General features: G+C 34.2%; 3 protein-coding genes across 3 annotated transcripts; all 3 read right to left on the bottom strand.

Moving 5' to 3' along the window:
• Positions 1-2855: 2855 nt before the first annotated feature.
• On the bottom strand, positions 2856-5281 carry LOC146908882 (provicilin-like). Its single transcript, XM_085725995.1, has 6 exons — positions 4943-5281; positions 4622-4797; positions 4250-4330; positions 3808-4134; positions 3411-3708; positions 2856-3203 (listed from the first exon to the last, which is right to left on the bottom strand). Exons 1-6 carry the CDS (start codon positions 5241-5243, stop codon positions 3004-3006), a joined length of 1383 nt encoding a protein of 460 aa, XP_085582121.1. The 5' UTR covers positions 5244-5281; the 3' UTR covers positions 2856-3003.
• A 2368-nt stretch (positions 5282-7649) lies between these two features.
• On the bottom strand, positions 7650-11230 carry LOC146908881 (provicilin-like). Its single transcript, XM_085725993.1, has 6 exons — positions 10877-11230; positions 10560-10735; positions 8967-9047; positions 8560-8889; positions 8155-8461; positions 7650-7997 (listed from the first exon to the last, which is right to left on the bottom strand). Exons 1-6 carry the CDS (start codon positions 11175-11177, stop codon positions 7798-7800), a joined length of 1395 nt encoding a protein of 464 aa, XP_085582119.1. The 5' UTR covers positions 11178-11230; the 3' UTR covers positions 7650-7797.
• A 6951-nt stretch (positions 11231-18181) lies between these two features.
• PIN5 (Auxin efflux carrier family protein) lies at positions 18182-20521 on the bottom strand. The gene is made up of 5 exons (XM_085725992.1): positions 19718-20521; positions 19497-19582; positions 19209-19366; positions 18676-18752; positions 18182-18538 (listed from the first exon to the last, which is right to left on the bottom strand). The coding sequence occupies exons 1-5, from the start codon at positions 20413-20415 to the stop codon at positions 18466-18468; spliced, it is 1092 nt and encodes a 363-aa protein (XP_085582118.1). The 5' UTR covers positions 20416-20521; the 3' UTR covers positions 18182-18465.
• Positions 20522-23942: the final 3421 nt, after the last annotated feature.

Here is a 23942-nt window from a genome sequence, read left to right as displayed (position 1 = left end):
ATCTATTCAGACTTCACGGATAAAAAAAAAGTGGTTTTAATTCAAACTCTTGTTCGACAAACATTGCTTTTTATATATTTGTATTGGTCTCGGGTAGTTTATATTCATGATAGTAATCAAAATGTTTATCAGATGCCAACAAAGGGCAGATATATTTATAATAGGGGCATTTTGATCATTAAATCTTAACAAAGGACAGACACATCATTTTTTTTGTTAGGAAGTCAGAAAAAAATTTCACAAGTTTGTCTTAATCTGTGTTTTAAAATTCTTATAATAAAAAAATTTCATCTCCATTTCTTATTCTTCTATTTTTTTTTTAACAAATCAAAATGAGATATATATTACCCAAAGGTGTTTCCACTCGCACAAACGCGCAAAAAAGAAACACCACAGAAAAGTTTACATAATTACAAGATCATGGTGCCCATTAGAGCACCAACCAAGAAGCAAAAAATTACAAATAAACACCCATACAAGGCAACATGTGTTTCCACCCGTCATGGTAACTATAAGCTAAGGTCGCCTGACCATAAGAATGAGTTTAGCTTGACTTTTTCAATGAGAACAGAAGATTTGGATATCGTATTTTGGAATACACGATTGTTCCTCTCCTTCCAAATCACCCAAACCGTTGCAAACTAAATTATCGTTAAGAATAAATGAGTAGTTCTTGGCATGCCCGCCATGTTGGTAAGTTGATTAAAATGATCAAAATCATATAGTTTGTTTTGTTCTAACTTTCGCCCTCACTCTTTTTATTTTATTTTATATTTCTACATAAAAAAGACATTTTTTTCTCGTTCTATCTAGTTGTTTTGGTTGGTTGTATTGTATTTTAAATTTCCTACTTGTTTTGCAGGTTGTATTTTGTTGATATCACAATTTTTTGATTTTGTTGTTGTATTTGTTTGACCACCTTGTTTTAGATTGTGTTGGTTTTGTCCGAAGGAGAACTTCCTCTGAAATTTTAAGAGCATGCTAAATCAATATAATCTCTTGAGGCCTTGAGGAAAACATAGAATTGTTTATTTATGATGAAGATTCTTTGAATTTGCTTTTTCTTCTGTTGAAGGTGTCCAACTTGTTTGTGCCATGGTTTCTTGGAGCCTTAAACACGGTTTCCTCAAATTATTTTCTCGAACTCTCGACTTTAATTTAAAGAATCATAAACATACAAAAAAGCAATGGTGGGTTTGTTTTCTGGCACATGACTCCGAAATATTGTCGTCCTAAAATTATTTTTGCCCTCTAAATAGATCTTTCAAATATTTTACAAGAGTTCTAATGTGATATTGATTCATCTGATAAAATTAGAGATAAAATGTGGGTTGAAAGAGAAGTATTTTTTTTTTTTTTGAGGAAAAGTATTTGTTTTTCTTGTTAATGTTGAATATGAAAATCGGTCACTTTCTTGTTTGCAATATCATATATAGCATTGGTCATAACTTTTCGTCATGCTAAAGTGGATCAAGAGAAAATAATCTCTTATGAGAATACTAAATGTATGGTAAATAAATTCATTTATAAGAAAATGCTTCTAAAGTGTGTTGATAATGATTCTCATTCAAGATTTGTGGATTCTACTAAATGAAGAGCGATGTAAAAATGATATTCTTGTAAGGATTTCAGATATGTATATTATAGGTTCTTGGTTATATGTAAACAATGTTAAGAATCACAATACCTCTTCTGATTTGGAATCAAATTTACATTCAAGGACTAAGGTTGCTAATCTAGCATTCCAATATTATTGTTATTGTTGTAATTCTTAAAATATCGCTTGAATAATGATGATAAGATTGAATTAGATACTTGACCTACTTTTCGTAATTCCAAGATAAGGGGGAAACTACTCACTATCAAAGTGATGAGCAAAAACAAAAGTAAAAAGAAGAGAAGAAGTAAAGAAAACATAGCTTTTATTGAAATTGTAAGAACAAGATTTCAAGAGTTTCTATGTGTAAAGTATGATTAGAAAAACCTAGATTACAACCCTATAAATAGGCACTAAAGTCATAATTTCATGCATTTTGTAGCCATTAAGATATAATTGTGCTGATTATTACATGAAAATTGATCATTGAGTTGTTACGACTGTAGTCATTCATTACGTGTGGCCCGTAATGAATTGCTAACTTGTGTGTTTGTGACATTCCATCTTCTTGATTCTTGTCCTAATGATTTATTGTTTCGGCCTGCCATTTTGGTTCTGCAGTGTTGATTTGGTTGGAGTTTGCTTCTTTTGTATTTTACTTAGTTGGTGCTTCTTGTTTTGGTCACCAAGTGGTGAATTGTAGTTGTTGCTTGCTTTGGCCCTTGTTCTTGGTCTGTGTTGATCTCTCTACTGCAGTTCTATTTCTATGGGCTGTTTTGCCTTTTTTCTTATCTTGGATTCGTCTTGTGCTTTGATAAGAGGGTTTTAATAAATTTTTGCAGATTCAAAACAAAAAAAGATATTTATGTGTGCTTCTTTTAATTTAAGCACAAAATTATATTTAAAAACTAGAGAATTTCATAACATTAGTAAATTACTTTACATATAACAAAAAAAATATTATAAAATTTTATGCGTATCTTAAAAGAAATATAGTTTAAGGACATATATCCACCATTTATGTGTATCTTAAGCATGTTTTAGTGTCGAACATGTGTTGTGTCCAACACCGACATATATAATTACAATAAATTATATGATTTTCTCAAATTATTAGCGATATTGGCGTGTTAGTATCCGTATTGTGTCCGGTGTCCGTGCTTCATAGTTTATACTCATTCTAGGGAAAAATATTGTTCATACTCATGGTAGCAGAGAGGAGTATTATAAAAATAAAAAAAAAAGTAGCAGAGCGGAGGAGGCACAAAACTTATTCTTGATTAATTTATTCATTCATAGTAGAAAGGTGGAACAAAAGTTATAGTACAAGATAATGCCGTTTTATTCATTGCTCATCATGAGCTATAGCTCCATATAGCATACTTTGCATAATATTTGATCACTCATTAAAAAGCTCCCAAAATTGAAGAAATAGGCTCCCTTTTTCTCTGGCTTCCTTCTTCCCTTTCCCTTTGCTGAGGCTGAGCATTTGCAAAGTAAGATTCTCTCTGATTCTTTAGGAGACTCTCAACCTCTTGAGCAGATCCAGGGAATGCTACCTCTTTCACTGGTCTCTGTATCTGGCTTATCACATTGTCCTCCTCACCTTCAAATTTCCAATCACACAAAAATAAACATATCTTAATTAGATTTTTATTATTCAACTAATAGAAGCAAATATTTTAATTAATGTTAACATGTCATTAAAAATAAAAAATAACTAATATATGCTATATTCAATTTAATATAATTTTGGTAGGAAACTATTGTAATTAGGCCATGCAAAAAGAGACCGAGTGAGAATATAGTATACCTGCAAGGAAGTTCCTCTGATTGTTCTCAGCATTGATACCAAATCCAAGCAAAGAGAGATCCGAGGAAGCGCTAACGACAGTTGGATGACCTGCCGGAATTACATAAACATCACCTGGAGACAACCTAGCTCTGTACCTTTGCACTTGTTGGCTTCCTTCTTCTTGTTGTTCATCTTCCTCTCTCTGCTCTTGCTGGTTCTCATTTCTTTGTCCCACAAGTTCAAATTCTCCTTTTCCTTCATCAACTACTACTATCACTGTGGCCCTTGAATTGAAGTGTGGCAACAAAAGAGATCCCTAAAATTAATTTAACAAGAAAATTCATTAATATTTTTATCGATAGTAATTAGTGTCACTTTAATTAATAATAATCTTTTAAGATACTTTTTGCTCTACCTCCCTAATCTCCGCATAATTGACTAATATATCCAAGTCTTGAAGTTGTGGATTTTTCTCCGGAGTGATCTCAAAGAAGTTGCCAAACTCGTTGGAATAGATAGGTTCGCGGCTTCTCAAGTTGAATGGTGCAGATTCGGAGGATGCACTCCTTCTAGAGCTAGATTTGGCATGTCTGCTCAATTCCTCAATCTGTTCTCTTGATACTTTTACTATTACATTTGCTTCCTGGCTCTGCTTATGTCTCCTATCCCTAAGGCCTCTCCTGTGTTGTGGATCTTGTTCCTGCTCTTCTATAAGCACCCTCTCTATCTCCTCGTAATTGGCCTATATTTGTATCAAGAACAAAGTAAATAATTACACAGATTTAATAAAAACCATATATATATATATATATATATATATATACAAAATAAATAAATTGTATGTGTTGTATGCATACATTGAAGGCAGCCTCCAAAATATTCTTGCTGAATGCAGAGAAGAAGGATTGTTGGTTTTCACTTCCAGACAATAAGAAAGACTGTTCAAAGGAGTCAAAGACAAATCAATGGTATATGAAAGTAAATAAGAAAATGTGGATATATCATATATGTATAGATGGTTTTAAATTAAGCATGCGGTTATAATTAGTCAATTCCGTTACAAACATTTTTATTAAGATAAAATGTGCGAAAATGAGAGCAATGCAGTGCAATATCTATAATGTAATATGTTGTAGAGACCTCTCAACGCTGTTGCACACCGCAATTTAAAACTGTAATATGTATACATGATTGGGAGTGATATGAGAAAAGTAACAGTGCCATATTACCTGAAATTGACCGGGTCTGTTAACGGGGATGGCAAGATCTAAGACTCTAAGGTCCTGGTTGTCATCTCGGTTAGCCAAATAAGCAATGCTGCCAGCAGGGAGTTTGATTGTATCACCACGTTCAAGGTTGAAGGAATTTCTGTCGTTCGGGTTCAACACAGTGAGTATAGCTTTCCCTGCGAATTAAAAGTTAAGTATATCATTTTAAACTTATTCTTACGAAACTAACTTGTAAGGTAGGAAATGATATTTTTATATATCCAAACAAATAAAACTACGAAACTAACTTGTAAGGTAATAAATTGATAAATGATTAATTACCACTAAGGATTACAAGGATGAAGTCAGCATCATTGTGTTGTGGAAGAAAGAGGGTGTGAGGTTTGGAGTGATATTCCAAAAGACGGTAGTTTTGAAGATTCTCAAATATTTTGGACCGTTTGTCGAACCTTTGAAGGAGACGAATGTGACCATTTTCGTTTTCAAAAAGAGTTTGGAAACGGTTAGCATTAAAGAAAAAGGGGTTCTCTTGATCACGATCGGATCTAGAAGAGACACAAACTGAGGCTAGGAAAAAAATTCCCAGCAGCATCAAAAGTTGAAATGGTGCTTTGATTGCCATATTGATTTGAATTATTGTCACTTTGCTATGATGAGATGAGGGAGTATTTAGATCAAGGGTACTATTTATAGCTATAGAAATGGTAGCTATATGATTAATTTGCACCAACATTTGGCCATGGCTTGACATGCATTTTGACGTGTGTTGAAAGGAACAAAATTGAGTTGGCAAAAATGAAATGGAACCATGGTACTGAACTTGGGTGGTGGAATTTTGTTTGAATTTGATGAACCTGGACATTCTTTTGTATAGCATATACAGTATTTGTCTTCATCACTATGGTTGAATTTTCCATCCTGCCTATGAATTATTTAAGTAACTATAAAGATTGCTAGTATTATAATGAGAGAACCAAGAAAAGAAATAAAAAACAATTACGATTGAACAAATTATTGTGACATAATTAGATGATCAGTGTAGTCGATTATCACCAGAAAATAACAAGTGAGTTCCGAATGGAGTATTTTCTTCCTTGTATATTTGACTGAAGTTCTATTTTGGTTCTCGAGATATAAAACACAACCTTTTGTCCTTTACTAAATAAATCAAACTATTAGTTTTGTCAATAAAATCAAACATATTAGTCTTTTGTCAATCTTTTTACATAATTGAATTTTTGGGCGTTGTTCAAGGGTGACAAGGTTGGTGTGACATATTAATATACGATGAAGAATAAATGAGGAATGCAATTTCATTGAAAAACATAATACAACATAAAAATAATACTGAGATAAAATTACATTAAATTAGATAGACGAAAATAACAAATGCTAGCAGTAGAGACTCGTCATAATCTATTCAAACTTAACGGATAAAAAAATGGTTCTAATTCAAACTCTTATTCGGCATACATTGCCTTTTTATATATTCATGTTAGTCTCGAGTAGTTTATATTCATGATAGTAATCAAAATGTTTATCAGATGCCAACATAGGGCAGACATATTTACAATAGGGGCATTTTGATCATTTAAATCTCAACAAAGGACAGACACATCATTTTTTTTGTTAGGAAGTCAGATTTTTTAGTTGGTTCTTAATATGTGTTTTAAAATTCTAAAGAAAATGCTTCAAAAGTGTGTTGATAATGATTCTCATTCATGATTTGTGGATTCTACTAAATGAAAAGAAGTGTTTATGGGGAAGTTGTTAGTTTTGATACCTTGAAGTTAGTTTTGATACCTTGAATCACGAAGAAATGAGCGCGCAAATGATTGAAAAAATTGGTTTAAAAAACACCATGGTAGGAAAGGAACGGTGGTTGGCAATGCGAATTTAAGTTTAACTACCGAAGAGCGATGTAAAAATGATATTCTTGAAAGGATTCTTCAGATACGTATATTATAGGTTCTTGGTTATCGGTAAACAATGTTAAGAATCATAATACCTCTTCTGATTTGGAAGCAAATTTAAATTCAAGGGCTAAGGTTGCTAATTTGGCATCCCAATATTATTGTTATTGTTGTAATTTTCAAAATATTGCTTGAATAATAATAATAAATTGAATTATGAAAATTCATCATTGAACTGTTAGGTAAAAGTGTATTCTCATTATTGAATATGGTTTGGTACAAGACTGCTATATATAGCAAACTGAGATACACTACAAAACTGAGTTACTTGTAAGCTACGTAACTTCTAAAACTAACTTGTAACAAACATATCTCAACATGAACTGCTTTCCATAATTCGAAGACAAAGGGGAAACTACTCACTATCATAGTGATGAGCAAAAACAGAAGTAAAAAGAAGACAAGAAGTAAAGAAACGTATCTTTTATTGAAATTGTAAGAACAAGATTACAAGAGTTCTATGCGCCACTAAACCCATAATTATGCAGTAAGCTAGACAATTGTGCCGATCATTACATGAAACCACTAGAAATCAAAAAGCATAACCGACGAAAATTCATTCAGTATGTGTGGCCGTAATGAATTGCTGACTTGTGTTTTTGTAATATTCCATCTTCTCTTGATTTTTGACAACGGTTTAATTTTAATCTTTTGTAAGTGAGTTTTTCTGCTATGGTTTTTCAGGTCTTTGGCCTCTGTGAGTCTGTGACAGCTTTGTCTGCGGTTTTTTCTGCTAGTTGTTTAGTTTTTCCAGACTGTAGTGATGTCCCTGTGACTGTTGTACATTTTATGTTGAATTAGTTATAGTTTGCTTCTTTTGTATTTTACCTAGTTGGTGCTTCTTGTTTTGGTCACCAAGTGATGAATTAGTTATAGTTTGCTTCTTTTGTATTTATTCCAATTTTACCTAGTTTAAGGACATATATCCACCAACCATTTATGCTTGATTAAGTTATCCATACTCATTCTGCAGGGAAAATTATTGTTCATACTCATGAATCATGATAGCAGAGAGGAGTATTATAAAAATAAAAAAAAAAAGTAGCAGAGCGGAGGAGGCACAAAACTTATTCTTGATTAATTTATTCATTCATAGTAGAAAGGTGGAACAAAAGTTATAGTACAAGATAATGCCGTTTTATTCATTGCTCATCATGAGCTATAGCTCCATATAGCATACTTTGCATAATATTTTATCACTCATTAAAAAGCTCCCAAAATTGAAGAAATAGGCTCCCTTTTTCTCTGGCTTCCTTCTTCCCTTTCCCTTTGCTGAGGCTGAGCATTTGCAAAGTAAGATTCTCTCTGATTCTTTAGGAGACTCTCAACCTCTTGAACTGATCCAGGGAATGCTACCTCTTTCACTGGTCTCTGTATCTGGCTTATCACATTGTCCTCCTCACCTTCAATTAAGTAGACCCAAATATTTTAAATAATGTTAACATGTCATTAAAAATAAAAAAAGAACTAATATATGCTATGTTCAATTTAATTTAATTTTGGTAGGAAACTATTGTAATTAGGCCATACAGAAAGAGACTGAGTGAAAATATAGTATACCAGCAAGGAAGTTCCTTTGGTTGTTCTCAGCATTGATACCAAATCCAAGCAAAGAGAGATCTGAGGAAGCAGTTACGACCGTTGGATGACCTGCCGGAATTACATAAACATCACCTGGAGACAATCTAGCCCTGTACCTTTGCACTTGTTGGCTTCTCTCTTCATCTTGTTCATTTTCCTCATCCTCTTCTCTCTGCTCTTGCTGGTTCTCATTTCTTTGACCCACAAGTTCAAATTCTCCTTTTCCTTCGTTAACTGTTACTATCAATGTGGCCCTTGAATTGAAGTGTGGCAACAAAAGTGATCCCTAAAATTAAATTTGATAAATTCATAAATAATTTTAACGATAGTAATTAGTGTCACTTAAATTAATAATAATCTTTTTTAAGATAATTTTTGCTCTACCTCCCTAATCTCCACACGATTGACCAATATATCCAAGTCTTTAAGCTGTGGATTTTTCTCCGGAGTGATCTCAAAGAAGTTGCCAAACTTGTTGGAATAGATAGGTTCTAGGTTTCTCAAGTTGAATGGTACAGATTCAGAAGATTCACTCCTTCTGGAGCTAGATTTGGCATTTTTGCTCAGTTCTTCAATCTGTTCTCTTGATACTTTGACTATTAGATTTGATTCCTGGCTCTGCTGCCTCCTCCTATCTTTCCTAAGGTCTCTCCTGTGTTGTTGATCTTGTTCCTGCTCTTCTATAAGCACCCTCTCTATCTCCTCGTAATTGGACTATATATATTTGTAACAAGGACAAAGTAAATATTTATTCACATACATTAAATAAATTGTATGCGATGTATGCTTACATTGAAGGCAGCCTCTAGAATATTCTTGCTGAATCCAGAGAAGAAGGATTGTTGGTTTTCACTTCCAGACAATGAGAAAGACTGTTGGAAAGGACTCAAAGACAAAGAACAATGGTAAGAGATGAAAAAGTAGAACCAAGAAAAAAAACATCTACCATGCATGTTTAGATGTTAAATTGAGCATGCAGTTACAATTACGTTGTAAATATCTATATTAAGATAAAATGTTGCAAAATGCGACAGAAATCAATTTCTATTTTGATGTTGTAGAAACCCTTAAAATTGTTATATACACGTGTTTGCAGACTGCAATTTAAAACTGCGATATATATACCAAGACTAAGGGTGCGTTTGGCCCAACTTTTCTCATACATAGAAGTAACTTTAAACTTAAAGTTAAAATTATTAGCTTTAAAAATGAAGTTAAAAGTTGTTTGGCAAATATTGCTTTTTATTTAAAAATCTTTTTTATGTTAAAGTGTTTGATAATATTTTTTTTATACCAACAAATTTTATGTTTTATATCAAAGAAAGTGTTTGATGTCCTCATGAGCTTAGCTCAGTTGGTATGGACAATGCATAAAATATGCAAGGTCCGGGGTTCGAACCCCGACCACCACCAAAAAAGAAAGTGTTTGATAATATTTTCAAATAAAATGAATTTATTTTAAGAAAGTTCATATTTTATTATATATTACAACAAATAAATATTTTTAAAATGAAACAAAAATTTAGAAAAGAGAATTCATAATGAGAATGTAAAAAGGCCTGAATTTTCAAATAAAATGAATTTATTTTAAGAAAGTTCATATTTTATTATATATTACAACAAATAAATATTTTTAAAATGAAACAAAAATTTAGAAAAGAGAATTCATAATGAGAATGTAAAAAGGCCTGAATAATAATTCTTATTTCCTTAAAAAAAACATTGATTAAGTATATAAACAATTGACCTTTAAATTTACATCATAATTTTTTTTTAAAAGTCATAATCAATAGCTAGTGACATCATTAGAAAATATTATTTAAATACTAACATACCATTGCCAGTAAAAAGTACCACGATACCAAACTGTGAATAGTATTTTTTAGACGTTAATAAAATGATAACCAATTTTTTAAATGAACAAATTATAGAAATTAATTAACAAAAAAAAAACGGTAAAAAGAAAACAACACATATCAATTGAAGAGCACATGACTTGGTAAACAAAATTGAGTTTAAGAGCACGTGACGTCAACAAAACGAATTTAACAGTAAGAAACAACTTCAAAAAAATTGCTCTAAAAATAAAAATGTTAGAAAAATCAAAATGAAACATAAAAGATATGCTCATTGGGATTCGAAGGGTGGAGCAGGGAAAATAAGTTGCGCCTGCCTGGTAGAAGTAAGTCTCATCACCTTATTTCAAAAGTCCAATTTTCTTATTTTTCTTCTTTATAAAAAAGTCACTTTTTAAGTGAAGAGCTTAATATAAATGTTGTTTGGCCCTGCTTTTACTTTGAAGTAGAAGATAAGTCAATAAAAAGTCATGCCAAACAGGACCTAAGAGTGATACGTTAAAAAAATACAAACGCCATATATATTACCTGAAATTGACCGGGCCTGTTAACAGGGATGGCGAGATCTAAGACTCTAAGATCCTCGTTGTCATCTCGATTAGCCAAGTATCCAAGGGTGCCAGCAGGGAGTTTGATGGTATCACCACGCTCAAGATTGAAGGAGTTTCTGTTGTTGGGGTTCAACACAGTGAGTATGGCTTTCCCTGTGGAGTAAAGTTAAATATCATTTTAAACTTATTCTTGCAAAACTAACTTGTAAGGTAAGAAATGATATTTTCATATATCAAAACAATAAAACTAGGAAACTAACTTGCAAGGTAATAAATTGATAAATGATTAATTACCACTAAGGACTGTAAGAATGAAGTCAGCGTCATTGTGTTGTGGAAGAAAGAGGGTGTGAGGTTTGGAGTGATATTCCAAAAGACGGTAGTTTTGGAGATTCTCAAATATTTTGGAACGTTTGTCAAACCTTTGGAGGAGACGAATTTGACCATTTTCGTTCTCAAAAAGAGTTTGAAACCTGTTAGAGTTAAAGATAAAGGGGTTCTCCTGATCATGATCAGATCTAGAAGAGACACAAATTGAGGCTAGGAAAACAATTCCAAGCAGCATCAAAAGTGGACAAGGAGCTTTGATTGCCATATTGATTTTTGAATTAATGTCACTTAATTTGCTAGCTATTGATGATGTGATGAGGGAGTATTTGAGATCAAAGGGTACTATTTATAGCTATAAAATTTGAAATGAAAGTTATATGATTGATTAACATGCACGAACATTTGGCCATGGTGTGGCATGCATGTTGACGTGTGTTGAAAGGAACAAAATTGAGTTGGCAAAAATGAAAAGAAACCGTGGTATTGAACTTAAGTTGGTAGAGTTTTGTTTGAATTTGATGAACCTGGACATTCTTTTGGATAAGGGTGCCTTATAACTCACCAATGGTTGGATTTTCGGGCGTATGAATGAATGACAAATGATCGACTAGAGAATACTAGAGATCAATGTTAGTACTCTTATGGTACTGATCGACAGAACCAAGAAAGAAAAAAATATAATCAAAACAACGTACGATTAACGTTGAACAACTAATAATTATTTTATCACCACAAACTATCTAGTGTGTTTCAAATGAAGTTTTTTTTTTTTTTTTTTTGTGCGTGTTTCCAATATATATGTATGTATTGGACATGATCGATTCACATTAAGGTATCAAACTTAACGATATGACACCGATGATAATTTTTTATTGTGTAATCGTTTTTTTTAGGGATTTATTGTGTAATCGTTGGATTGAAAGATATTATAAAATAAATTATGTCCTCAAAATTTTACATTAGTCGAAAATCTTTTGATATGTAAATAATATACATTAAAATTAACTCGTTTTTGAAAGTTCATAAGACTTTAATTTTAACGAATTTAATTGACATATCAAATGATTTTTGATTATTGTAAAATTGTGTAGACATGATTTATATTATAATATATTTTAATCTAATGGTCGATTTTGTAATCATAGTATCAGGAGAATTTTACCACAGGGTTAGGAAAACTGCTTAATATGTGGAGAATTTTATTTTAGATGCTCCTTTTTTTACTCCTAGCTAGGTTTATGTTCCTCAATATTTTATTTTTCCTTTTTTGTTAGTAAGTTTTTACCGTATAAAATTTTTTAAGTTAGTTATTTATAACAACTTAGTTCTTTATGGTTTTTTTTTTACCAAGTTAATACAACATTTGCATCGTCCTCGTGAGCTTAGCTCAGTTGGTATGGTATGGACAATGAATAATATATGCAAGGTCTGGGGTTCAAACCCCGACCACCACAACCACCACAAAAAAAAAATATACAACATTTGCATCATTACTCTTTTCCACCCAACCTTATTAAACATTGCTTATATGGTCATTTTAAAGCGGATGCAGCAAGTCCACATCAGCAAATTAAACTTTTTTTAGTTAAATTTTATTAAAAATAAAAATTGTAAATGCAAAATGTCATGTTGTTCATCATTTTATTCATCAATCCTCCTAAAAAATCCAGAAAATGAAAAATTAAAAACTGAAATTTCTCAATCATCCTTCAACATATATATCCATATAATCTTTTTTTTTTTTGTTTTTTGAAAAACTCCACAAAATTGCAATTTAAAAATCCAGGGGTTCTTTAAATATTATAGTTTTTCCTTACCACCTCAATGTTAACTTCAATTCTTTCTCCCTTATTTGTTAAACTCAATTCTTCTCCAAAACTCCAAATGGCCTCCTTATCACCTTAAAATCCTCATGCAATAAATTCCATGGTAAAGGTTCTTATGGTGTTATATACAAGCAAGAAAGTGCAGGGAACAAATTTTGATCCGTATGCTTGCTCGGAATAAAATTGCAATTTTGCACGTTTAAGTAAAAAAATAAAAATTCAGCCATGTGTGATAATTTGCAATCTGAAGCAACTGTTTCAAATTCAGCCACTTCGGTTCAGCATGCTTCAGGTTCGGCTTTAGGAAAGAATGCAGCGAAAGCAACAGCTGTGCAGGGTAATAATTCGATTGCTGGGAAGACTGTCTTATCGACAGAGTTGCAATCTGAAGCAACTGTGTCGACTCCAGCAACTGCAGCTCAGTTTGAATCAGGTTCAGCTTCAGGAATGTATGCAGCAACAGAGGAAGATATGCAGAGTAATACTCAGACTGCTGGGGAAATTGTTGTATCGACAGCGCCAACAAATCATTATGTCAAGGCTGGGCTGTCAAGAAAAAGAAGAAGCAAATCTTCATCGTGTTCACAACATGAGGTGCGGTCGTTTAGCACAGGTCCATGGAGTGTGGACTGGCTTCAAAACACTCAAAGAGGGGTCAAGGGACTCGTTTCTTCTAAAAATAAGCGGTTAAAGAAGGTGGAGAAGGACCATAGTGGCGGTGGTGGGAGTTTTGAGAACAATATTGCTAAAAGAAAAAAGGCGGGTGGTGTCCTTCGCCATCCGGTGCTTACTTTGAAAAAGGTAGCTAGATTGCCAATTAAAGATAAAGAAGAGGTTCTGAAGGTCCTACGAAAATCCAAAATAATGAAAGCTTTGAAATATAAAATTCGCAATAGACGACGTCTAAGGGCGAAAATTACAAGATCTTTAGAGGATGTCGAACATCAATCTTTGAATGAATCATCAACTCAGGACTCCGTGCAGAATGACTGGAAGAATTGGGTGAAGTTAAATGGCAGTGAGAAAGAAAAAGAGAAGGATGTGAAGGACATTGGTAATGTTATAGGGGTCTCTTTCCAAGGAAGCAGTCACAATAAGTTTGGTGTGTTATCTCGCACTAAAAATCTTGAGTTAGGGCCGGTCTTGTCTTTAGTGGGGGGATGAGGGAGCCGAAGAGGATGGGGGAGTTTAGGAGGGTTGGTGCGTTGGTGGGGTGAGGCGTGGTGGGTGTATGTAATGAAGCTGGTTTCATGGAATGTGCGAGGACTAGGGGGTTTAGAGAAGCAGAAGGAAGTGCGGAAATTGGTGGGAGAAAAGAATCCTTTTATTTTATGCCTTCAAGAAACAAAATTAAAGGTGTGTGATTTTTCTTTGTGTAATTCGCTTTGGGGAGATCCAGATTATGGCTTTTCTTATCGGCCATCGGTGGGAGCTTCCGGTGGGTTGTTAACTTTGTGGGACATTAAGGAAATTGAGGTTTGGTCAACTGTCAGCCAAAATCATATGTTACAAATTCATGGAAGATTTATTCGAACCAATGAGGAATTTTATTTGATCAATATCTATGCTCCTTGTGATTCTCGAGCAAAACAGGATCTCTGGGTATCTTTGTCAGCTAGACTGCAGTTGTTAGGTGGGGAGAAGGTTTGCATTTGTGGGGATTTTAATGCGGTTCGTTATGTGGAGGAACGTCGGTCGAATAGTGTCAGCAATGTAAATCAAGATTTTCATCTGTTCAACCTTTTTATTGAAGAAAATGGATTGATAGATTTGCCGTTGTGTGGTCGTCGGTATACGTGGTACAAAGGGGATGGCACTTCAATGAGTAGGATAGACCGTTTTTTATTTTCCGAAGAATGGGGTCTTCAATGGCCTAATTGTTTTCAGGTAGCCCTACTCCGGGGTCTCTCTGATCATTGTCCTCTTCAGTTGTCAGTGGATGAGGAAAATTGGGGCCCCCGACCGCTCAGAATGTTGAAATGCTGGCAAGATATGCCGGGATACAAGCAGTTTGTGATAGACAAATGGAATTCTTTTCAAGTAGAAGGTTGGGGTGGTTATGTCCTCCGTGAAAAACTTAAATTAATTAAGATTGCTTTGAGGGAATGGCATTCGTTGCATGTTAAAAATTTGCCCGGTAAAATTGAGGTTTTAAAAAATCGGTTGTCCGAGTTAGATGAAAAAGGGGAGGAAGGGGGGATGTCGACGGAGGAATTGGAGGAGATGCGGGGGATAACGAACAATATTCACTCCTTGTCCCGTGTCAGTACAAGCATCAGTTGGCAACAGGCTCGGACCCGTTGGTTGAAAGATGGGGATGCTAATTCTAAGTATTTTCATTCGATTCTTTCAAGCCGTCGGCGCAGAAATGCAATTGTTTCGCGGATGGTAAATGGCAACTTGGTGGAAGGTGTTCAGGACATACGGAATGCGGTTTACTCTCATTTTCAAGACCATTTTGCGGCACCCCATGTGGTAAGACCGGGGGTGGAAAATTTGATGTTTAAGAACCTATCTTACGCGGACAGTATTGGTCTTATAAAACCGTTTTCAGAAGCTGAGGTAAAAGCGGCAGTTTGGGATTGTGATAGTTTTAAAAGTCCGGGACCGGATGGAGTGAACCTTGGCTTCATCAAGGATTTTTGGGAAGTTTTAAAAGGCGACGTGATGCGATTTATGTCAGAATTTCATCGGAATGGTAAACTGACAAGAGGTATAAATTCTACTTTCATAGCTCTTATTCCTAAGGTCGACAGTCCACAACGTTTAAATGATTTCAGGCCTATTGCTTTAGTTGGTTGTCTGTATAAAATTCTGTCAAAAGTGCTTGCCAATAGGTTGAGAGTGATCATTGGTCGGGTTGTATCTGAGTCACAGACAGCTTTTGTAAAAAACAGACAGATACTAGATGGCATTTTAATAGCAAATGAGGTGGTTGATGAGGCCAAAAAATCTAAGAAGGAGTTGATGCTTTTTAAAGTTGATTTTGAAAAAGCATATGATTCGGTCGATTGGGGATATCTGGATGCGGTAATGGATAAAATGTCATTTCCGGTTTTATGGAGGAAGTGGATCAAAGAGTGTGTGACTACAGCAACAACATCAGTTTTAGTGAATGGTAGTCCGACAGATGAATTTCAGTTTTACAGGGGGCTGCGTCAAGGGGATCCTCTTTCTCCATTCCTTTTCTTGTTAGCAGCAGAGGGTTTGAATGTAATGATGAATTCAGTGGTGGAGAACAATTTGTATACGGCATATGGGGTTGGTTCAACGAACTCAGTAAGGGTGTCCCATCTTCAATTTGCGGATGATACACTGTTATTAGGTACAAAGAGTTGGGCAAATGTGCGTTCTTTAAGAGCAGTGCTGACTTTATTTGAGGATATGTCTGACCTTAAAGTGAACTTTCACAAGAGTTTACTAGTTGGCGTTAATATTGGAGACTCTTGGTTGACTGAGGCAGCATCTTTGTTAAATTGTAAAGTGGGTAAAATTCCGTTCTTGTATCTTGGTTTGTCGATTGGAGGTGATCCCCGGAGGTTGGCGTTTTGGGAACCTGTGGTGTCTAACATTAAATCTAGATTAGCGGGGTGGCAAAGTCATTTCCTATCCTTTGGGGGCCGTTTGGTTCTACTCAAATCAGTCCTGACCTCTCTTCCTGTCTATGCTCTTTCCTTCTTCAAGGCTCCGTCAGGTATTATTTCTCTCATTGAATCTATTTTTACAAATTTTTTTTGGGGAGGGAGTGAGGATAACAGGAAAATTTCCTGGATCGCTTGGAGCTCTATTTGTTCTCAAAAGGAGTATGGAGGTTTAGGGGTGAGGAAGTTGAGGGAATTTAACATAGCATTATTAGGTAAATGGTGTTGGAGGTTGTTGGTGGAGAGAGACGGTTTTTGGTATCGGGTTTTGGTGGCAAGATATGGTGAGGAGGCAGGGAGGTTGGAGGTTGGGGGCCGGAGTGTTTCATCTTGGTGGAGGGAGATAGCGAAGATTAGGGATGGCGTAGGTGAGGAGGAGGGGGGCTGGTTTGCAAAGAGGGTCTCGAGAGTGTTAGGGGATGGAATGAGCACGTTTTTCTGGTTAGATAGATGGGCTGGAGATGTGCCTTTTTGTAGGAGGTTTCCACGCTTATTTGATCTTGCATCAAATAAGCTTACTACGGTGGCGGAAATGTTCGCTTTAGGGTGGGAGCAGGGAGGTGAGGCGTGGAGTTGGAGGAGACGTCTGTGGGTGTGGGAGGAGGAGATGTTAGAGGAGTGTAGGATTTTATTTGACACTGTTGTTGTACAGGCTAATATCTCTGACAGGTGGCAGTGGGATCCGGATCCTAGTGATGGCTTTTCAGTGAAAGGCGCGTACCAGATTCTGACAGCTTCGGTTCCTCCTCATGTAGATACAACAGTAGACCTTGTATGGCATAAACAGGTTCCGCTGAAAGTGTCTATCGTTGCTTGGCGTTTACTGAAGGACAGATTACCTACCAAACTTAATCTCCAAAGGCGTGGTATTCTTCAGAATGCGGATGCTATGTGTGTGTCAGGGTGCGGCACTGACGAATCGGCATCTCATTTGTTTCTTCATTGCCCGGTTTTTGGTTCTTTATGGCAGCACATTAGATCCTGGATTGGTGTAAATGGTGTAGACCCTCAACATATTACACAACATTTGCATCAATTCATTCATTATACAGGTCAATCTAAAGCTCGCAGGTCGTTCCTACAGTTAATTTGGCTCCTCTCTGTGTGGTTGATTTGGAATGAACGCAACAATAGATTGTTTAATAATATTGAGACACCAATTATACAGCTATTAGAAAAAGTTAAATATCATTCGTTGTGGTGGCTAAAAGCTAAGAATACTACTTTTGTGTACGGTACTCAGAGATGGTGGTCGGACCCTTTACTTTGTCTGGGTATCGACTGACCTTTTGATGTAATAACTTTGATTGTTTGTTTGTTGTTCGGGGTGTTTTCTTTGGTACACCTTGTACTAAAGAGCTTACACCGCCGCTGTTAATATATACCATTTTGATTTCTTCAAAAAAAAAAAAGTAAAAAAATAAAAATAAATTGAGACTTCTTTAGAATGCTATGAAACTCTGCATAGCCTTTCTATATATTTTTATAGAATTTTCTTAAAAAAAAAAACAAACTCAAAATTCGATTTTTATGTCGAGAGATAATATTGGTGGGTATGATTTTTTTTTTTTAAAACGCATTCATGGATTTGATTTAAGAATCAACATGACATATGATGACTTTATGATTTAATTTGTTTGGATACATGTATACAAACATTTATACTTTTTTACCAATCAAGTAATTTGGCTCAATCGTTTTCCTTAAAAAATAAAAGTAATTTAACTCAAGTGGTCGCAACGACAAAATTATGGATTAGTAAGCTCCGTTTCCCCTATGAACCATAAAAAAATAATTTATACTTTTTGGTGCACTACAACTATCTCATAAAATTTCATTAAAAAATATAAATTGTTAAATAACGTCAGAACCAAAACATCGATGGTTTCAAGGTTTTGTTACATAATTTAGTGTGATAATTCACCAACTACCTAACAGAAATCATAGTCAAAATAAATTCAAGCACTAGCATATATCCATGATGCATTTGGATTACTGGATTTTTAGTTGATCAATTTGAAAAAGAAACTTTCGATTGTCCCCCTTAACTTTAACCCTTAAGTTTTAAAAATGGTATCTCTATGAATCAATGAACAAACTCCAATATTGCGTAGTAGGCTACTAAGATCGGTAGTGAAACAATCATTCCAAAGATCACCCTGTCGAGACCAAACATTTGAAAATTAATATAGAGCAAATATATATGCACTGCACTACACTACTATTCAGCAAAATTTGTAAAAATGTTGTCTATTTGTATAATCATTCTTGAACATTGAAGAAGTTTTAAACTTACGCAGTGCTAAGAACCTCGGCATGCAGTTCGTATTCTTTAGCAAAAATGAAGGATGTGATGGATTGTGGAACTGCTGCCTGCACCGAATAAACATAAAAATATAATTAGATGAGGATTTGTTAAATTCCGAAGCCTTTAAAAACACAAAAAATATTGTTTGAAAGTTATCTCTGAAACGCTTTGCCCATTTGTGGGAGTAAAAAAATAACCATCCTAAAATATTAGCTAACGAACGGGTCCATTTAGTGATGCTAGGAGTTTTGTTAAATCGTTATTAGTTTTAGTTTCTCTAGAATAGTTGAATCATATGAGTGATTTGGATGGTACGGAATGAGAATATATTCTTTGACTCTACGAGCTTCACAAATAGTTTTTGGCAATGGAAATGGTTTTTGGCAAAAACAAAAGAGAGGATATTGTCTTTACTAGAAAAAAGAGGATTTTGTCTATGCTATAAATGGTGTATCGATCATATGATTTTTTTTTTAGTGTGTGTTAGTATACAGCTTTTGATGAATAAAAAAATAAATAACCTGAATTATGGCAATTCGTAAAACGTCACCACGCAATCCTACAATGAAGGCACTAATAGCCATTGCTGCTGGTCCAGCAATGAACTTTAAAACCAAACCAAATACAGTCAGACTTGGTCCACACGAAATCACTTTCTCTTGAAGTGCCATGAAAATACCTGTATCAACACATCACATATATTCAACTTCTTAATTTCAAGATATATAGAAAAACACCCTAACCATGTTTAATGCTAATAATAGTAATAATATAATAAATAATTAATTATATATAAGTAGCAAGCTTACCCATACTAAACATGGCAGTGCCCGTTCCAGCCTTTGACATGATCAATATAGACCCCTCTACCATACTTGGCAATTCCAAATTCCACCTGCATGTATATATATGTGAGACCACATCACACTTAATCACATATATATATTTATATTATATATAACATTTGAAATATATAAATACATATAGAATTTGAATACCTATTAGATATTTTTTTTTTGAAGAAGAATACCTATTAGATATGAAAGCCCATGAAATGCCAATGACACAACCATAGGAATTTGGGTTTGCTATAAATTTGAGCCACACACGCTTCATCAATTGGAAGAAAGGAAGCTTACTACTTGTATATTCTACTATGTTATTTGCTTCCACATCTTTACTTTCTTCACCTTCACATGTCACATTACTAATGCTACTAGCCTTCGGTTTCAAAGTGCTTATAGTGCCCTCTATTCCCGTTCTTCTAAACTCCAACACAAATAGAAGCAAAGTGAGCCATATAATAGCTTGAACAACCGAAGCTTGAACCACAAGATCCACACCCATAGGTCCATACATAGGTTTCACCATTGGTATTCCAACAACAAGAGAATTTGTTAGAGTACACAAAGAGAAACTTGTTATAGACCAAGAATAACTTACTTTGCTACTACACTTAGCCCAAAGGGCAATCACCGCGACAATGATTAACTTTGATAGAGTGTCTGCGCCTATAAATAAGAAGTTCATCTTAAAAGGATCGATGTGCGCGGTGAACTCGAAGGCGAAGAGTGGCAATGTGAAGTAACAAACTAGTTTGTTTATTGCATCACATTGTTCTCTTGTGAAAATTTTCCACCACCTTACAGAACCATAGCCTAATATTAGTGCAAAATAGAGTGGCACCACTGCTACAATAACTTTGTACACGTCTTCCCACCCAATCATTTTTTTTTAGTTTTCTTTTCTTTTGTGTGGTTTCTCTATAATCTCAAACCTCCAATTTCTTGCACAACACATATAGCTTATTAGCTATAAGCAAAGTGCATGATATAACACAATAGTAAGTTGATCTTAAGTATTTATACGCAAACATTTAGAAAAGGACAAAAATTATACAAACAAAAGCAACAAATTTATTCCTTTGAGGTCATTTTATTTATGGTGCGTGTACTAGAGAAGAGTTTCAGAGAATCGATCTTCTTCCATTTGTTATTGCTCATTCACGTGCCTACGTGAGTTAACTCACACTGAAAAATGTTCAACGTGAGTTAACTCACGTTGAAAAAAAGCCGAACGTAAGTCAACTCACGTTGAGTATTGTTGGGTATTTTTCAGGGAATGAGCAATTTTGAAAGAGAGAAGAGCAATTCTCAGGGTTTCATTCTCGATTGGGCCTATGTCATGCCCAATTAAAAAGGACATTATTGTGAGGGCATGCGTGAGAGACACTACACTATCATCATACTTGAATGTAATCTCTCGGTAGTTGACCGCCGTATGATGAAGATCATAGGATGATCCATCAATCTCAACATGAATCCCTTGTTTAGCTCAACAAGTTTTTCATTATCTTTTTGAAACATACATATAAAGGGACCTTTGTTATAAGAAAAATGTACACAACTAATATGTTAAACCCATCACCCATCTCATTTATAAATTGATTCGAGTGTTGGTGTGTTTGTAGGTACAAGACCTCTACGAGGAGAACTGCCATGGTCCTCCTCCGCGCTTAACTCCAATCTTTGTTCCAGTGACTGGGTTGTAAATTACGATTGAAAAATAGGAAGTGAACAAATAAATCATGCAATTAAAACTTGAAAGTTGTGTCGGGAAAAAATCGTTGGACATATACTTCGCTGGAAATAGCATTTTCCTTGGAAATATTGTAGAATATAACTACATAATTTGAATTATCAACATTAATTAAAGAAAAATAAATGAAATTATCCTCAATACTTAAGTCTCTTACATGTATTTAATGAAATTAATTAGAGGCAAATTTATTTATTTTTTCCAACTCCAATTCTTTATTACAAAGTGTGATGAGTCAAACAATATTGCAATCACAATTAAGTTGCAAAAACATCCAAAACTTTTATATTGCGTTCTAAAAGTTAGCAACACACTCTTTAACGTATTCATTTCAACATACTTTTTTTAATTGGTTGGATTTTAAGTGGATCTTACTAAACTTACATTTACGTGAAATTTGCGTGATTTAGTGAAATCCATTTAAATTTAGATCAGTTAGAAAGAATGTGTTAAAAAGAGTGTGTCACGTTATATTCTCAATTGTGGTTACCGATCTCATTAAAAACAATGAGAGAGCTTTCTAGTGAAAGAAGGTATAAGAGAATTTAATATGCACCAAAACATGTCGATTTTCCTATATTAAAAACAATGAGAGAGCTTTCTAGTGAAAGAAGGTATAATAGAATTTAATATGAACCAAAACATGTCAATTTTCCTATTTTAGAATTGTCTATATCACTGATGAAATTATTTAATTTACATATAGAGATGGGTTGGTGGACGTTCAAAGAATTGGATTCCATGCAAATATATTGATTCCTGAGGTGTGACACGATCGAGTATGTCTTAGTGCATGCAAATGTGTGGTTGTTATAGCCACCTTGTGATATTTGTGGTCAGCAATTTTTTTATGTGCGGAATAAATTAAGAATGAGGTGCAGCTAGCTACACAATAGTACTCCACTAAGAGTTTTTTTTAATCATGTTATAGATATAAAATATTCGTTTATTTATAACATTAATTAGTTGCGGCCTAAAAACTTTTAAACATACAAAATTAATTCTCTTTTACACAAAAAGAAGAATTAAATTATCTTTTTTCTATTAGGTTTTATTTAATTCATACATAGAGTTAGAATTAGAGACCACGTAAGGTTCTTACTATTAAAACGGATCATATCTTGGTGTCCACTCACCACCTTCACAAATAGTTTTTGGGATTTGAATTCTATTAATTATTGGCTTATTTCCTACTATTATTCTAATATTCTTAGCAAACACATAGTGAGTTTGCAAATAATGCAAGCATCCTAAATTCCATATTGTGATTGATACTGTCACCACTATTAATTACTTTTATCAGCTATAGAAGGTGACAACACCAATCAATTACTAATCTTAAGTTCAGTCAGAAAACTTTACAAATAAAAGTGGAACATGTGTTGTGCTTGAGCATCAATTAGTCAATCACATAATATATAAATCTTTGAATTTTTTATTTGTGAATATATATTTTCTGCCTCTTGTACTATCTTAGGGCTTGGATGCACCATGCATATATGTAGTTGTAGATGTTCCCGAAATATATACACCATTCAAAATTCATTAAAAATATCAATTAATTAATTAGCTTTAGTGAAGTATGGTTTGTTTGGCCTTAATTAGTATTAATGCTCTATTTTTTTGTCCTTATTGGAGGATATGAATTACCAAATGGCTTGATGAGATATATGTAGAATATAGAGAATAGATTCAATTTCGGTACATAGAATTCAAAATTCGGTCTTTATCGATAGCTAAGTGAGCACGTACCCCATATACATGGTTACCAATGAATTATAAATGAAGTGGAAGCATACATGGGGTGATCAAATTCAAACAAATATGTCTCTTCTTTATTCCAATTTATCTGTGAGGTGTAAGTGACGTTCATGCAAATTAAGTTGTTGATATTTTTGTCTAATATGCTAGTACATGTTTGATTGATTTGAAGTTTTGTGTCCTTAATCAAATGACTACATGTTGAGTTATATAGCATGTATTAGGTGAATGGCCTATAAATTCTATAGCATTTATTTGGTGAATGGCATATATATAAATTCGTTGTGTGGATGTAGTCCATGTGAATTTTTTTGGTTACAAAAAAGTTTAGGTGGGTTCGGCTCCGGTCACCACCAGGGTCAGGGCACTTATAGAGGTACTTACAGATCACCCACGAACACTGCCCTCACATCGGCAGAGGGAATCGAACACACAACCTTCTGCAAGGAAGTGACCCGTTCCTTACCAACTGAGCCAACGTGTGTTGGTAGTCCATGTGAATTAATTCTCTCTTATTTTTTATTTTTCTCTTATGTTTTTCTTCATGTATATTTCAGATTTCAAGTTTAAACTACTTCCCTCCATCTTTTATATTAAAATATTTTATTTTCTATTCAAGGGTCAAGAATATTTCATTCTTCTCTAGTGTCAATGGAAAGAATTCATTGACGTGTCCATCTCCAATTTGTAGCTTTATGCACTAGAATGAGCATTAGAATACAAGATCATTAACGTTAACACGAACATTATTGTCCAATATAGGACTGAAGAAGTTTTACTTTGTAAATTATCATTGATAGGTACGCATGATATGAACGCACAAGTCAAATCAAACATTTCAAAGTATCCCGGATAAGATTTGATAGTATACTCATTTGCATCTAATTGACATAAAC

Source organism: Medicago sativa, chromosome 7 (genome assembly GCF_051527215.1).
Source record: "Medicago sativa cultivar Bolivia chromosome 7, Bolivia_mono, whole genome shotgun sequence".
In the NCBI taxonomy this organism is placed as follows: Eukaryota; Viridiplantae; Streptophyta; class Magnoliopsida; order Fabales; family Fabaceae; genus Medicago; species Medicago sativa.
Note: the sequence above shows the minus strand (reverse complement) of the source record. Positions and strands in the feature narration are given on the sequence as shown.

Excerpts from the sequence above, each read along its gene's own strand:
- PIN5 (XM_085725992.1), bottom strand. The coding sequence starts at position 20,415 with ATGATTGGGTGGGAAGACGTGTACAAAGTTATTGTAGCAGTGGTGCCA. Across the intron at positions 19,583-19,717 it reads TGGGCTTTCATATCTAATAG|GTGGAATTTGGAATTGCCAA; the intron begins GTATTCTTCTTC and ends ATATACATGCAG. Across the intron at positions 18,539-18,675 it reads GCCGAGGTTCTTAGCACTGC|GGTGATCTTTGGAATGATTG; the intron begins GTAAGTTTAAAA and ends TGGTCTCGACAG.
- LOC146908881 (XM_085725993.1), bottom strand. The coding sequence starts at position 11,177 with ATGGCAATCAAAGCTCCTTGTCCACTTTTGATGCTGCTTGGAATTGTT. Across the intron at positions 10,736-10,876 it reads CATTCTTACAGTCCTTAGTG|GGAAAGCCATACTCACTGTG; the intron begins GTAATTAATCAT and ends TTTACTCCACAG. Across the intron at positions 8,890-8,966 it reads TTCTAGAGGCTGCCTTCAAT|TCCAATTACGAGGAGATAGA; the intron begins GTAAGCATACAT and ends AAATATATATAG.
- LOC146908882 (XM_085725995.1), bottom strand. The coding sequence starts at position 5,243 with ATGGCAATCAAAGCACCATTTCAACTTTTGATGCTGCTGGGAATTTTT. Across the intron at positions 4,798-4,942 it reads CATCCTTGTAATCCTTAGTG|GGAAAGCTATACTCACTGTG; the intron begins GTAATTAATCAT and ends TTTAATTCGCAG. Across the intron at positions 3,709-3,807 it reads ATTATGCGGAGATTAGGGAG|GGATCTCTTTTGTTGCCACA; the intron begins GTAGAGCAAAAA and ends AATTAATTTTAG.